The sequence below is a fragment of the Rattus rattus genome, chromosome 18, assembly GCF_011064425.1.
Source record: "Rattus rattus isolate New Zealand chromosome 18, Rrattus_CSIRO_v1, whole genome shotgun sequence".
NCBI classification, from domain to species: domain Eukaryota; kingdom Metazoa; phylum Chordata; class Mammalia; order Rodentia; family Muridae; genus Rattus; species Rattus rattus.
In genome coordinates, this window is record NC_046171.1 from 38890810 (window position 1) to 38904965 (window position 14156).

Genomic DNA, 14156 nt, shown 5'->3' on the forward strand with positions numbered 1-14156 from the left:
GGGCTGGAAGGTGCCTTACAGCTTCCGACTTATTCTCACCGCCTGTCTATTACGTCATTTTCCAGAAGAATATTGAGTGGGTAACGTAGGACTGCACTTTTACAACCTAGAGGAGAAAATTCCAGCAGCTTTAATTCCCAAGATGCATTTCACTTCTCTCAAATGATTAATTCTTCTAAGCATTGTAGAGTCATTATAAATTGCCAACGTCAGGACCAGCCAAGTGTCCCTTCCTCTTGTTTAGTTCTCCAGCCTGAGTGTATAGAGCCTTATGGAGCTGTGTTTGCCCTTGTCCTTGGTCACTGTTTGCTCTTGTGCTCTCTTAGCCCGTTTTAGCCTAAACCTATTGTGCTGTAATCTGCCCTGAATATTTTCTCAGAGAATACAGAAGTAAATAAAGTTAGGGAGGCAAGTAGGGGTTCCTCTGGAATCTCCAGGAGAGCACTCTGCCCCTTTCTTCAAGGCGCTTTCAGCGGAACAACTTTGTGTTTCCAGATCCAGGTTTCCATGATGTTCGATGGCCACTCGGCTGTCGAAGTGCACCCCAAAGTCAGTGTGGATGACCTGAAGGCCTTCACCTCCATCGGCTTGTACATGAAGCCTCCTCCCAAGCCGGCAGAACCCACTGGGGCCTGGGTAGAAGATCAGTTTGTCCTCTACCTCGGAAGCAAAACCGTAAGAGCATAGCATGGGGATTTGAAGGAGACTGTTGCCCTCTGCCTCAAACAAAGCTGTCGAGAAAAGCAAATTCCCACTCTGATAGTAAAGGCCAGAAGTCAATTTAATGGCGGGACATAGCTGTGGTCAAAGGGCAAGAGCTCCTGGGGGGCTGGGGCATATTTCTGGCACTGCTGTCTGGCAGCATCCCATTACTTATATGAATGAATCTAAACAAAGCATTCGAAGGCCTTTGGAATAACTGTAGCCTTCGTTCGGGAATGCTGAATCCTGCTTAAAGACGCATAGGGACTGGTTTTGTCAAGGTATGTGATGCCTCTGTTAGCCTGACAATGCTGGCACACTCCCGGCAGCCATCAGTACTGCCGTTCCCATGATCCTTCAGTAGTTTCCCCCTCTCCTCACCCCTCCCACCAATGCAGTAAGCACTCGGAGGTAGATAGCACAGGGACAGCACACACCAGTGTAGACTCAGGGAGGGTGGAAATGGAGAACAGATGCCAGTCTAGCAGCAGCCGGAAGTGGTCGTTTGGGCCGGAAGTTGACTGTACCCAGCAACTCGTAGGACCCATGATTGTGCTTTCCAGAAATAAAAACAGATGATACCACTTGTGTGTGTTATTACTTGATGATTTTATCACTTATCTTACTAAGTGACTTCTTGACATCTCAGGCCAAAAAAGAGTACATGGGTCTGGCAATCAAAAATGATAACCTGGTCTACGTTTACAATTTGGGGACCAAAGATGTGGAGATTCTCCTGGATTCCAAGCCCGTGAGCTCCTGGCCTGCTTACTTTAGTATTGTCAAGATTGAGAGGTAAGGTGACTTCGTGGCAAATGGCTTTCTGAACGCGCACACACATACATACACACACACACTTCTTGTGGATGCTGTAAGTGCCTTTTTCTTTTCTTATCTCACTCCTTTTCTTCGCTATTACTATATTTCTTCCCAAACACCTGAGTGAGAAAAAAGAAAAAAAATACTAGAAAAAAAAGAAAGGTCCTAAATAGCAGAAAGGTCCTGATTACCAGATCATTTTACCTTTCTGTAAGTTAAAATTTAAAAGTAGGATGTCGGCTTTTCTACTTTTCTTCTGTAATTAATATTTCTGTATGTGCACAGCAATCTGATACATTTGTATGTATTGGTATTTTTACATTAATGTAATGTATATTTACATGTAATGTATTGGTATACATTACATTCGTATGTAGCCTGGTATTTTTGATGAAGTGACATTTACATTTTGACACAATAAAAGTATTTTCTGGGGAGGTGGAAGGGAGTTGGGGGGAGCATCCTCATAGAAGCAGGGACGGGGTTGGGATAGGGGGTTTTGAGAGGAAAAGAGCATTTGAAATATAAATAAAGAAAATATCCAATAAAAGAAAATTTTTTTAAAAATGTATTTTCTGCAAACTGTCCAAGATGACGTAAGTGACAAGCCTTTCTCTCACCAGGGTAGGGAAACATGGAAAGGTGTTCTTGACAGTCCCCAGTCTCAGCAGCACAGCAGAAGAAAAGTTTATTAAGAAGGGGGAGTTTGCAGGAGACGACTCCTTGCTGGATCTGACCCCTGAGGATACTGTGTTTTACGTTGGCGGGGTTCCTGCAAACTTCAAGGTGAGCTGGAGAGCTGCATCTGGTTCAGTGAAAGCCTGAGGTAGTTCTTTTACAAATCCATAACCCCAAAATGAAGGAGGTAGGGAAGTCGGCTACCACGGTAAGAGCTCAGTTCAATGGGTGGTAGAAATCTGGACCAGAATCTGTAAGTCTGCTGCCCCAACCTGGTCCCTACTACACACATTTTCAATGTCAGGCGTTTGCAAGTTGCAGCTAATGCTTGAGGATTAATTAATGACATTTCGATAATGTAAAGGTGATGAATATTACTCCAGGAAAGAATTGGTATTATCTAGAACAAGAATGTTTGTACTGGCTTGGATCTAGATTTCAGGGTTGCACGCGGCAGTTTCAAACGCCGTTACCTAAAATGTATAGGCACGATTAAAACACGAAGTGAGAAAAGGTAAGACCCAGGGAAGAACATGAGACCTCCCAGAGTGGATTAAAGGAAGCCCGAGAAGATGAGAGGTCAGTCTCAGGCCTTCCACTCCAGCACTGTTGCTTACAGTCCTGAGCGCATTGTTGACCCTCTCTTGAGAGTTATTCTGTTTCTATGAGGTGAGGAATACCCATCTCACAGAATTGGTATAGCAGCTGGTTTCATTGTGAACTTGTCGTTAAGGTTATGTAGTATACCTAGTCCATACTCAGTAAATACCAGTTCTCCAGGAAGACATGTTATTTGCTTATCTCAGTCATCTAACGCCAACTCCAATGTAGAGAGATGCTCATGTCAGAGGGCCCGGAGTGGGTCCCCTCTGATCCACTGTCAGCTTCGTTCTCCGTTCTGCCACTTCTGCACGAGACATGACCATGGACTGATTGGTTTTATCTCCCTGCCGTACAGCTCCCGGCCAGCTTAAACCTGCCCAGCTACTCAGGCTGCCTGGAGCTGGCCACTCTGAATAATGATGTAATCAGCCTATACAACTTCAAGCACATCTACAACATGGACCCAGCTAAGTCGGTGCCCTGTGCCAGGTGAGTGACACTTCGGAGCTCAGAGCCTTTGACAGCCAGGCACGGGCAGCGGACGGGCCAAGTGTGAGAGCGGACGGGCCAAGTGTGAGGCAGTGCACTGGTTCTTAAAGTCTTCTTTGGGAAAAGGATGTGTAAGGTTGTGTAAGTGCCAGGCCTGCAATACATGCCTTTTCCTCTGCCATAGGTGAACATACACAGCAATATATATATATATATACATATATATGTGTGTGTGTGTATACACATATTGCATATATATTATATATAGTATAGATAGATACTATATATACATATTATATATGATATATGTACAATGTATATGTGTAGATATATTTTATAGTATATGTGTATGTATAATATATATAATACATGGTGTATATATATAATATATTATATATAGTATAGCTATGTATGTACATATGTATGTACATATATATGTATGTGTGTGTATATATGTATATATGGGATATATAGTATGGATATACATATGTCCATATGTATATACATATATGTATGTGTTCTATATATTTGATTTAGGATTCTAAGATCAGAGGTTTCCAGGAGACTTCAACTATCCTAGTACGTAGGGTGAAGGGGAAACTCATTTAAAATAGACCATTTGATTTATTTCTATCCATCTGTCACTTGCATGCCATCAGGACAGTGGACGATGTTCTGAAATTAGGTTCCAGGGTCTGTCTCACCTGGAAAGCAAACCAAACCTGTAACATGCATGGGACCCTGTGTTCTGTTCCAGGGATAAACTGGCTTTCACTCAGAGCAGGGCTGCCAGCTACTTCTTCGATGGCTCCAGTTATGCTGTGGTGAGGGACATCACCAGGAGAGGGAAATTTGGCCAGGTGACTCGCTTTGACATAGAGATTCGAACACCAGCTGACAATGGCCTCGTGCTCCTGATGGTCAATGGAGTAAGTAACAGGAAGTCCTATGTATTCCCCTGCCTTTCGTTTGTGCTCTGCTACTCCCTTCCCCAGGAAGTGGCCCATCCCTAGGGTATGTCATGCCATCAAAATGAATACCTAGTTTAGAAAGCAAAATTGGATTTATTTTTCTCCAAGAAAATTATGACAGCATTAAGTAAGAGCACTTCTGAGATGCACTTATCCACACTTCAACTTGTATATATATAATAAAATTATTGTTAAATATGCAATATATTAATATACCATTTTATAATTTTTTTAAAAATTTGAAAAAGTTCACCATCAAGAACTAGAATATATTAAGATGTTTTCCTTATAAGTCATATACATTTGGCAAATACAGACATAAATATATCATGAAATATTCAAAAGTCACAATAAAACAATAAACCATATTAAATAGAAATTTAAATATAAATATTTTAATTAAGATGAAATTATTTCTCATTTACTAAGAAAACCTTATAAAAAACTTTGAATTCACTAAAAATGTTTTATTATCAATAATAACAATGTTAGTGAGAGTAGTTTAATAAAATACGATTTTTTTTTAATAATTTTTCAACTCTTTGCGATATAGTGATTCCAGAATGACATCCTAAATCCAATTTCAACTGTTTAATTTCACGCTCCACCTGGCTCAGGTAACCTTTGCTATTTGGCTGGTCCATTTTCTCTCCTGAAGTCAGTTCTTCAGAGCAAATTAGATATTATATTATCTTTTAAACTTTAATAAAATTGCTCCAAGTCACTACTCATCTTCTTTGAAAGATTTCTAAACAGGTTAGCAATCTTTTCTCACACACGAAAAAATGGGAGTATAGATATGACTTGATACTGTGACCAGAGACTGAGAATTTTCACACGATCTGATCACAAGGTGGACACCACCATTTGACTCTGCTAACACTTCCTGTGGAGATATAAAAGGGCTGACACTGAAAAATGATATGTATTTTATGGTTGGAAAAAAATAGTGCAGATGGAGAATTGTTTGCAAAAACCTTAACAACGAATGGGATTTTACTGTGATCTCTCTTCCTGTGCACAAATCAAACCTCAGTTGTCTTTGTCCACCGCCTATAACCACTCTCTGCTCCCTCCTCTCCCGCTCCCTAGAATCCAACAGCTCTAAGACAAGAGGTTTGGGGAGACAGAACATCGTTTCATTGCCAAAATCATTTAACAAAAGAAAAATGTCCTCAAAATATTTTCAAACAACCTTTTATCAACACTAAAACTTCCAGGGGTGGGAGGAGTTGGGGGAGGGGCATAGAGCGAGAGAACATGTGTCTTTCTCATCCACTGGTGTAATTCCCTTCGTTGTGAGGCAATGTATCAACTGTGTTTCCTGACACGGCTAGGTCCCATGCTCCTGAAAGACATTTGTCAGCACATATAAACTTCAACAGTTTAAAATAACTCGTTCCATAACCAAAACTGTGCCTTTTAAGTTGACAGCATTGCCAAGACTTCCCAGGAAGTAACCAGCAGGCACCTACCTGTCCCAGAGCACATCCATATTACTCTGCATCCCAATACAAAATGGCTGTCATCTCTCCAATAACCTCCAACAGATAGGCCCAAAGAGGACACCTTGGGCCCTTCAAGTGTAGAACTCCATTCAGGAAGTCTCATCAGCTATGTGAAAGCTATAAAAGTCTGGAGATGAAGGCCCAGGGTCAATAATCTATATCAAAGATCACTTTCTATATTTCAGTTTTCTTGGTGGGGGAGGTCATGCTCCCTCCCCCACCCCCCAACATGGTGTTCCTCTCTCTGTAGCCCTGGCTGACCTAGAACTCATTCTATAGACCAGGCTGGCCTCGAACTCAGAAATCTGCCTGCCTCTGGGAAGAAGGCGTGTGCCAGCACTGCCTGGCTACTTCGGATTGTTTTGATGAGCATAAATAAAAATTAAAACATTTTCCCCAGCCCCAGGGATTGTTCCCTATGCCAAGGGACCTGCAAACTCCATTCAGGATGTCTACACTTTGTGTAAAATGAAGACTTGCCCATGCTCGTTTATTTTTCAAATCCATTTCATTCCTATATCTATGAGCCATGTTCTGGAATGAAGAAGTGCAGCCAGCAAGTGATTTGCCCGCTGCCAGGTTATTTCTGCTCTTTAACGTCACCTGGCCTAAATGTGTTCCAACTCAATCTGCATTTATGCAAATCCAGTGGCTCAGAATAGTACAGGAATGGCCTTCTTTATCTGAGATCCGTATCTGTTGGCCTATTGCAGGAGCTCTGTAGCCTATGTTGAAACAATTTTTCATTGTTGCCAATTTTCATCTTTGAGCGAATTTAGTGGCATCCCAGGGGCTATCATATTTTCAAAGGTTTTTTAACAACGGGGCAGTTGGAAAAGCATGGCATATTCTCCTTTGTCTTGAAGAATCGACGGCCAATAGTGTGGACTCAGTACTCCATGCAGTGGTTTGTAGGGTTACCCAAAAATAAGAGGATAGGCGTTTTTAAATTTTATAAAAGTACAAATGCTTTTATTAATATGTGAGAAATAAGCACTGACTTTCCCAAGACAGGGTCTCTCTGTGTAGCCCTGGCTGTCCTGGAACTCATTCTGTAGACCAGGCTGGCCTTGACCCCACAGAGATCTGCCTGCCTCTGCCTCCTGAGTGCTGGGATTAAAGGTGTGCACCATCATGATCTGGCTAATTTTTACTTTAATAGGACTTTTAACTTTTACTTTACTTTAATAAGACTTTCATTAGGCTACTTCAATCTTCAAAGAATTCCATTAGTAAAGAATTATAATAGCTCTCGAATTCAGCTAAATTTGGTTCTCCGTTCACGTCAGTGGCTGCGCCCATCTTACGGTTCCTTCCTCTCTGCAGAGTATGTTCTTCAGCCTGGAAATGCGCAATGGCTACCTGCATGTGTTCTACGACTTTGGATTCAGCAATGGACCCGTGCATCTTGAAGACACATTGAAAAAGGCCCAGATCAACGATGCGAAATACCATGAGGTACGTCGGGCGGGCTTGGGTTCTGACACCTGGATCTATGTATGTGACCAGGTGACCTAATGCAGTAGTGGGGTAGTAAACTAAATACGTTCATATCCAAGAGCAACTGATGTACCCCCATAGATTCTACCCAAGGAAAACCCGTGTTCACATCTCTATCCAAAAAGCTACTGGAAGGTCTCTTCTCACCAAAGGGAACTCATTGACCGAAAGTCTTGTTAATCTTAAATATCTTGATTACAATAGAAGACCTATAAAAATTCTGTATATATGTTGAACATTACAAAGATCCCATACACCTTGAGTCCCATTAATATAAGGAGGTTATGTAAGTAAATAAAGAATTTTCTCTTGAACTTTTTTCTCTAGATTTTTCTCATGAAGAAGATCCCAAAAGTACCCTTCACCCACACTAACAACTAAATATATAGTTAATAAGCCACTTATCAGAAGTAATGTCTTTTAAATTGAGCTCAAACGCAGTGGCTAGCTGGCTACATTTCCCTTTCCGGTTCAATGCCCAGAGGCTTTCTAAGGATGGCTTTCAATAGATAAGAATTGTTTGTCTGACTAGCATTTTTGCAGACTCATTAGAACCAGTCAGTGTCTTTTAAAAAATACTTCAATACTTATTTATGCAAATCTAATAACTCAGAATAACCTAGAAATGTTTCTAAAACCTGACACCTTGGTAGCACGCACTCTACAATCCAGAACGTCTCTGCTTAGGCATAAAGCATATGACCGTGCTGCCCAGTGCTGGGGGATGGAGAATGAGTTGTCCTATGGAGAAAGCTCTCCTTGTGGTGGAGGAATACATTTTAGAGGCTAAACAACGCAATGCCATTATAAATACCAATAATTAGAATTTGTAGTTCAGCGACAGAGCACTGTCCTCGCAAGTGCCGGGCTTTCTGCTTTTAAACCCTTATGCAGGTAGAGTGACACATATTCGTGTACCCATGAGACCTGGGTTACATTCCCAGCAACATGAAAGAAAAGTAGTTTTTATCAGGAGGCTAGAGCTGATGTTATATGTGTTTAGATAGACAGACAGACAGATACCACAAGGGGGTGCAATGAAGTGATGAAACTTAAAAGAAATATTAGATATTGTTAACTTGATTGGGCTAGTAATATAACAAATGTTTTCAAGTGCCCAAACAAATTATATAATCTGTTTAAATATGTGCAGTTCTATAATCAGTGATGCCTTAATGATAGATGCTTATAAGTTCTTTATACATCCCCTCAGAAGACTCAGGAGAAAACTTTAAAAACAGGATAGAAAACTGTAGCCTAGGCTACTTCCTTTCCCAGAAAAGAGGGTTGGGGATTTAGCTCAGTGGTAGAGCACTTGCCGAGCAAGCGCAAGGCCCTGGGTTCAGTCCCCAGCTCTGGAAAAAAAAAAAGGCACAAGAAACATATAGATGCAGACAATATGTTGGCACATAAAACAGGAAGCCATGATTTGTATACGCAAAGGTGTTCCCCCAGGAAATGTAAGCTATGAGTTTACATTATATAAAAACCATAGCTTTCATACCTGTGAGTAAAAAAGGAAACTCTATTCCCTACCTTGTGAACAAAGAACACAGGTGGTTGTAACCAAGGTAGTTAAAATACATTTCATCTTTCTATAATCAAACAAAAGAATCAACTGTTAACCTAACTTACAATACGTCACTTCTCTCAGATCTCAATCATTTACCACAATGACAAGAAAATGATTTTGGTGGTGGACAGACGGCATGTTAAGAGCACAGACAACGAGAAGAAGAAGATACCGTTCACAGACATCTACATTGGAGGTGTGCCCCAAGAAGTCTTACAGTCCAGGTAAAGCCTTGTGAATATATAGCTTTTCACTGCTAATGATAAGATAAAACTAAAATTTAAAAAATTAGAATAGGGACAAAAGCAACCAAACATCAAAAAAAGGCACAAAGAAAAGGCACAAGAAACATATAGATGCAGACAATATGTTGGCGCATAAAACAGGAAGCCATGATTTGTATACACAAAGGATCTGTAAGGTTTTTAAAAAATGAAAAAACAAAAACAAAACAACAGTGCTCTGACATTATGAGACAAAGATGTTGTGTTGGTCACTTACTGCTGAGAATGGGATCTACCCTAAAGAGTGGTTTTCTGGGCTGGGTGGTGGTAGCACACAGCCTTAGTCCCAGTACTCGGGAGACAGAGGCAGAGGCAGGCTGATCTCTGAGTTTGGGACCGTGCTAGTCTACAGAGAGACCAGGACAGCCAGGGCTATAAAGAGGAACCTGTCTCAAAGACAGAGAGAGAGGAGAAAGGGAGAGGGGGGGAAGGAGGGAGGGAGGGACAGAGACAGAGACAGAGACAGACACAGACACAGACACAGACACAGACACAGACACAGACACAGAGAGACAGAGAGAGACAGAGAGAGACAGAGAGAGCTTTGTTTCTTCAGTAAGAATCCCTTGGAGAAAACTAATTTTTCATTTGCAGGTAGCTGTCGATTGAAGAAGCTTCTGGGTTAGGGATAGGGATGTCTGTCCACTTCTCCCTTCAGCTCTAGGACCCCATCTGGTGCAGACCTGCACAGGCCCTGAGGTCCAGCCATCTGACATTCTCTAGAGTTTGCCTCTAGCTTTCCTTGATTAGAATATGCTACAAATAAGGCCAACCCCATCAGAAGATCTCTGAAAGTCTGAGGTCAAATCCTATCTTGGAATTTATTATGTAAGAAAACAAGTTTCTTTCCAATTTCTATGAAATTGCCAAGAGCATTTTCTATCTGTTGCATATCAACTCGGTCTCAAGAATTTATTAAAAAAATTGAATGCTGACATTCATATATATATATATATATATAATAATATATATATATAATATTTGATCATTAAAGAAGTAGCAATTGAAAATGGAAGTTAAAAGGTTTTGAAAACTATAAAGTAAGTGAGTTGTTCTGACTTGGAGAAGTTTACTACACATAAAGGTTTGCACTTGTCAAAAAAGCATGAGGATCTAAATGGTTTTAAAGCTACTGAGACTGAGAGTCAGCAGATACCTAAAATATATTTACCAATGAGGACTGTTTCCTTTTCCAGGACCCTAAGAGCACATCTTCCCCTAGACATCAACTTTAGGGGATGCATGAAGGGTTTCCAGTTCCAAAAGAAAGATTTCAATTTACTGGAGCAGAAAGAAACCTTAGGAGTTGGTTATGGATGCCCAGAGGACTCCCTGGTAAGTACCATTCACTCAAGAGCTTTTTCACAGGTAAACATAATGCTTTCTACAGCTAGATCAGCCCTTTCTGCTTCTCTGGGATCTTTCTGCTGCCAAGAGAAAGAAAACCCATTAAAGCAGAAAGGCTGTGGGACTCACCTGTGCAGCTGCTCCGGTTTCCAGTGGACCTGGCATCCAAAGCCAGGAGAGACTGCTTGCCTACTGTCGGTCACTCGGGTGTAAGGAGTGGGAGTGCTGAAACCCAGCGGCTGTAGGAACAGGGAGAGAAAGCTAATGCACCAGCAAAAACAACCGAAACACGAACTTCTTGCAAAGCAGGCATGGGTCTTCGCATATGAAAACTCACATACATGCCCCATAATTACCAAAAATATACACTATGTTTACCTTTTTCCCACACAGATCTCTCGCAGAGCATATTTCAACGGGCAAAGTTTTATTGCTTCAACTCAGAAAATATCTTTCTTCGATGGCTTCGAAGGAGGCTTCAATTTCCGAACGTTACAGCCAAATGGGTTACTGTTCTACTACGCTTCTGGGGTAAGAACTTGCTTTCCTCTGAGGACATTCTGTGTAGCTGGTTTTTTGTTTTTCTATCGAAAACAAGTTTTAGGCACGATAAAAGTAAATTTTGACTCGAATATGACTCACAGACACACAGACTATAAGATGCTAAATATGTTATATACCTATTTTAAATATAATACCTTTTTAATTCTTGAGAATTTTATACAATGTATCTGATCATATTCAAACACATACACACAAATGGCCATATGTATGTATGCATGCATGCATGTATGTATGTATGTATGTGTATATATCTTTACATATAGATAGTATAGATATAGATATAGATATAGATATAGATATAGATATAGATATATAGATCTTGAGTCCAAATCCATTTTTGGTTGTGCACTCCACTAAATTTATACTATGCACACTTTGACTAGTTCTGAATTCTGAGCTAACTGCTATCCATTGCATAAAGAAACTCCTTGGATCGTATCTGAGAACTTCACTCATCTTGGGTTAGAGACAAGAATTCAGAGTGCAGTTAGACACTATGTCTGTCTAGCAGAGTGATAGAGTAGGTTCATCCCTGAGGCCTGGGAGCTCCCCAACCATACATTGTTGGCTAGACTGACAGTACCAGACATGTGGTTCCTCCCATGGAGCAGGCCTTAAGCCCCGAGAAGTCAATCACCTCTGGAGCAGGCCTTAAGCCCCGAGAAGTTGATCACCTCTGTAGAATTCATGCCGCTATTACAATCACAGACATATCTTGGCCTGAAATTCAGTCCTGCCCCTCAGGAGTTGATGGGCAGAATTCAAGGAGCCTGTGGACTCACCTGTGGAAAACTATGTCTTCATTTTCTCTAATTGGAAGAACACTGTCTCCTATTTTTAATATCGCAATGAACCACAGTAGTATTAGCAGTATTTCTGACTCTTGTCACTGAACTAAGTCACAAATATTTTCCACATTACAGTTGGCGCAGGCACCTGACAGGATCATGTCTGCTCATTTCTACTAGTTGTGAAATGTGGATGCCGTCAGGTCTACTGGGTCTTTTACTTAACGCCTTCATAAAGAAGACTAGTACTCTGTATCACAAATTCCATCTTGCTATGTTGAGAGCAATATTTCAATGTACTAGATCACCTTCCTCTTCCTGTTATATCTTTGTCCTAAGCATCTTGGACTATTGATTTATGAAGAAAAGCACATACATCCACAGCCTGCCAGAAGCATCAATGGCCGCATAATGACCTCTAAGCATAAGAACAAAGACGCTCATGGTTTAACTTCTAAGTTAGAGACGTTACATGCTTCCTTGCATTTGAATTTACGACACAATACCCAACTCAGCTTACAAAACTTACATCAAAACTAAAGGGCTAGGTGTGTGGCTCAGGGGTAGCGAGCTGGTCTGACATGTTCAAAACCCTGGTTCCGTCTTTGTTCCCATGAAGACGAATAAGATCTGTAGAGGTCTGGCAAAGCTAAGATTCAGCTGATGTAGCTCTCTCCATACTATGATTTTTTTTTAAAGATTTATTTATTTATTATATATAAGTACACTGTAGCTGTCCTCAGACACATCAGAAGAGGTCATCAGATCTCATTACAGATGGTTGTGAGCCACCATGTGGTTGCTGGGAATTGAACTCAGGACCTCAGGAAGAGCAGTCAGTGCTCTTAACCGCTGAGCCATCTCTCCAGCCCAATACTACGATTTTTGAAAGCAAATTTTGCTTCTTACGCTAACCTGTAATCTGTCACCTCCTTGAAATTCATTTCTTTTGTATGTGTATGTTGGGATTTTGAACACGGGCTTGACATGCGTGTGCTCGTGCATGTGGAGGCCAAAGGGCAACCACAGGTGTCATTCTTCCCCAAATGCCATCCACCTTGGACTTGTTTTGTTTTTGAGAAGGAGTCTTTCACTGGCAAAGTGGCCAGTGAGCCCTAGAAATCCACAGTCCCTGCCTCCCTAGTGCTGGGATTATAGGTGTCTACTGCAGTGCCCAGCTTCTGCATGGGTTCTAGGGAGCAAGTGGGGTCCTCATACTTGTTCTACAACCACTTTTTTTCCTCCTAGCCCTGTTTTTTTTTTTTATTTCCAATGTAATTTAAGTCAAAAGCATCTATGACAATTTACAGAAAGCATTTTGTAGAACTTTTGCCCCCAAATCTTGCCTCAGATTTCCCTGGTTCCTTAGATAATTTTCCTTCACAAACAGTAGGCTGGGTCTGTATGCAGTTCACAGGGTTTGTGGACTGAGCTTCAGAAGTTGATGTGCACGTAAGGAAAGGAAAACATCATGATCATCTGCTGGTGCTTTAGAGCACACAGTAAGCACATTCAGAAAAGTCGTAACTTCTGCTTCCTGAACGTTCTCTTTTGTCTTAATATATCAAAGAAGAGAAGCATCTCTTAAAAATATATCAGTGAATTAACTCCGGTCTCCTCATCTAACTACATCCTCCTGGAGGCTGAAATACTGTCTTTCAGGGGTATCCCATGACACTGATATGGTAGGAGTGCTTAGGTAAGGGAAGTCATTGGGACTAAGCCATCTCTTGGCAGGGCAAAACCACCAAAGGCTTTCAGTTCAAAATATGGATGCATCTTTCTTTTCCATTGAAGTATATGAAAGAAAGGAGAGAGAGACAGAGAGACAGGGAAAGATTGTGTATGTGTACAAGAATATCCATGCCATGTGTATCGGCCAAAGCACAACTCTTAGACATCAGTCCTCACCTTCTTCCTTGTTTTGAGGCAGCAGGCGCTCTCTTGGCTTTGCCACTTCCGTGGTTACTTCAGGCTAGCTGGCAGGCTTGCACCCTCTCACCTGTGTGTGTCTTACCATAGCAATGCTGTCTTACAGACGCATGTTACTGGACCTAGTTTTTACATGGATTCTGGGGTTCTGAATTTAGTTCGCCAGGCTTTCAGAGCAAGCGTGTTTACCTGCTGAGCCACCCCCCAGTCCTGAACACGTCTATTTCTATAAGCAGCACTAACGTGGGCAAAGGTGTTTAGTTGTTGTTGCTAGTCACTGAAATTATTCTACCGGCAAATTTTCTGCACACTGTGTACTCCTTAAGCAATGCCATCGAGTGAACTTTGAAAGCACATCTGGTTTTTATTCCCACTTAACCTTACCCACGCTTGTGTTT

The 14156-nt window shown here is 41.3% G+C and overlaps 1 protein-coding gene across 1 annotated transcript in view; it reads left to right on the forward strand.

The window, feature by feature from the left end:
- Lama4 (laminin subunit alpha 4) overlaps nucleotides 1-14156 on the forward strand; it is a 142214-nt gene that overhangs the window by 107060 nt on the left and 20998 nt on the right. Inside the window, exons 19-27 of the mRNA XM_032888727.1 lie at nucleotides 496-675; nucleotides 1352-1497; nucleotides 2145-2307; nucleotides 3158-3291; nucleotides 4049-4220; nucleotides 7097-7228; nucleotides 8925-9067; nucleotides 10324-10462; nucleotides 10868-11005. Of these exons, the coding sequence (XP_032744618.1) occupies nucleotides 496-675; nucleotides 1352-1497; nucleotides 2145-2307; nucleotides 3158-3291; nucleotides 4049-4220; nucleotides 7097-7228; nucleotides 8925-9067; nucleotides 10324-10462; nucleotides 10868-11005 (1347 nt within the window). The remainder of the gene's footprint in view (nucleotides 1-495; nucleotides 676-1351; nucleotides 1498-2144; nucleotides 2308-3157; nucleotides 3292-4048; nucleotides 4221-7096; nucleotides 7229-8924; nucleotides 9068-10323; nucleotides 10463-10867; nucleotides 11006-14156) is intronic.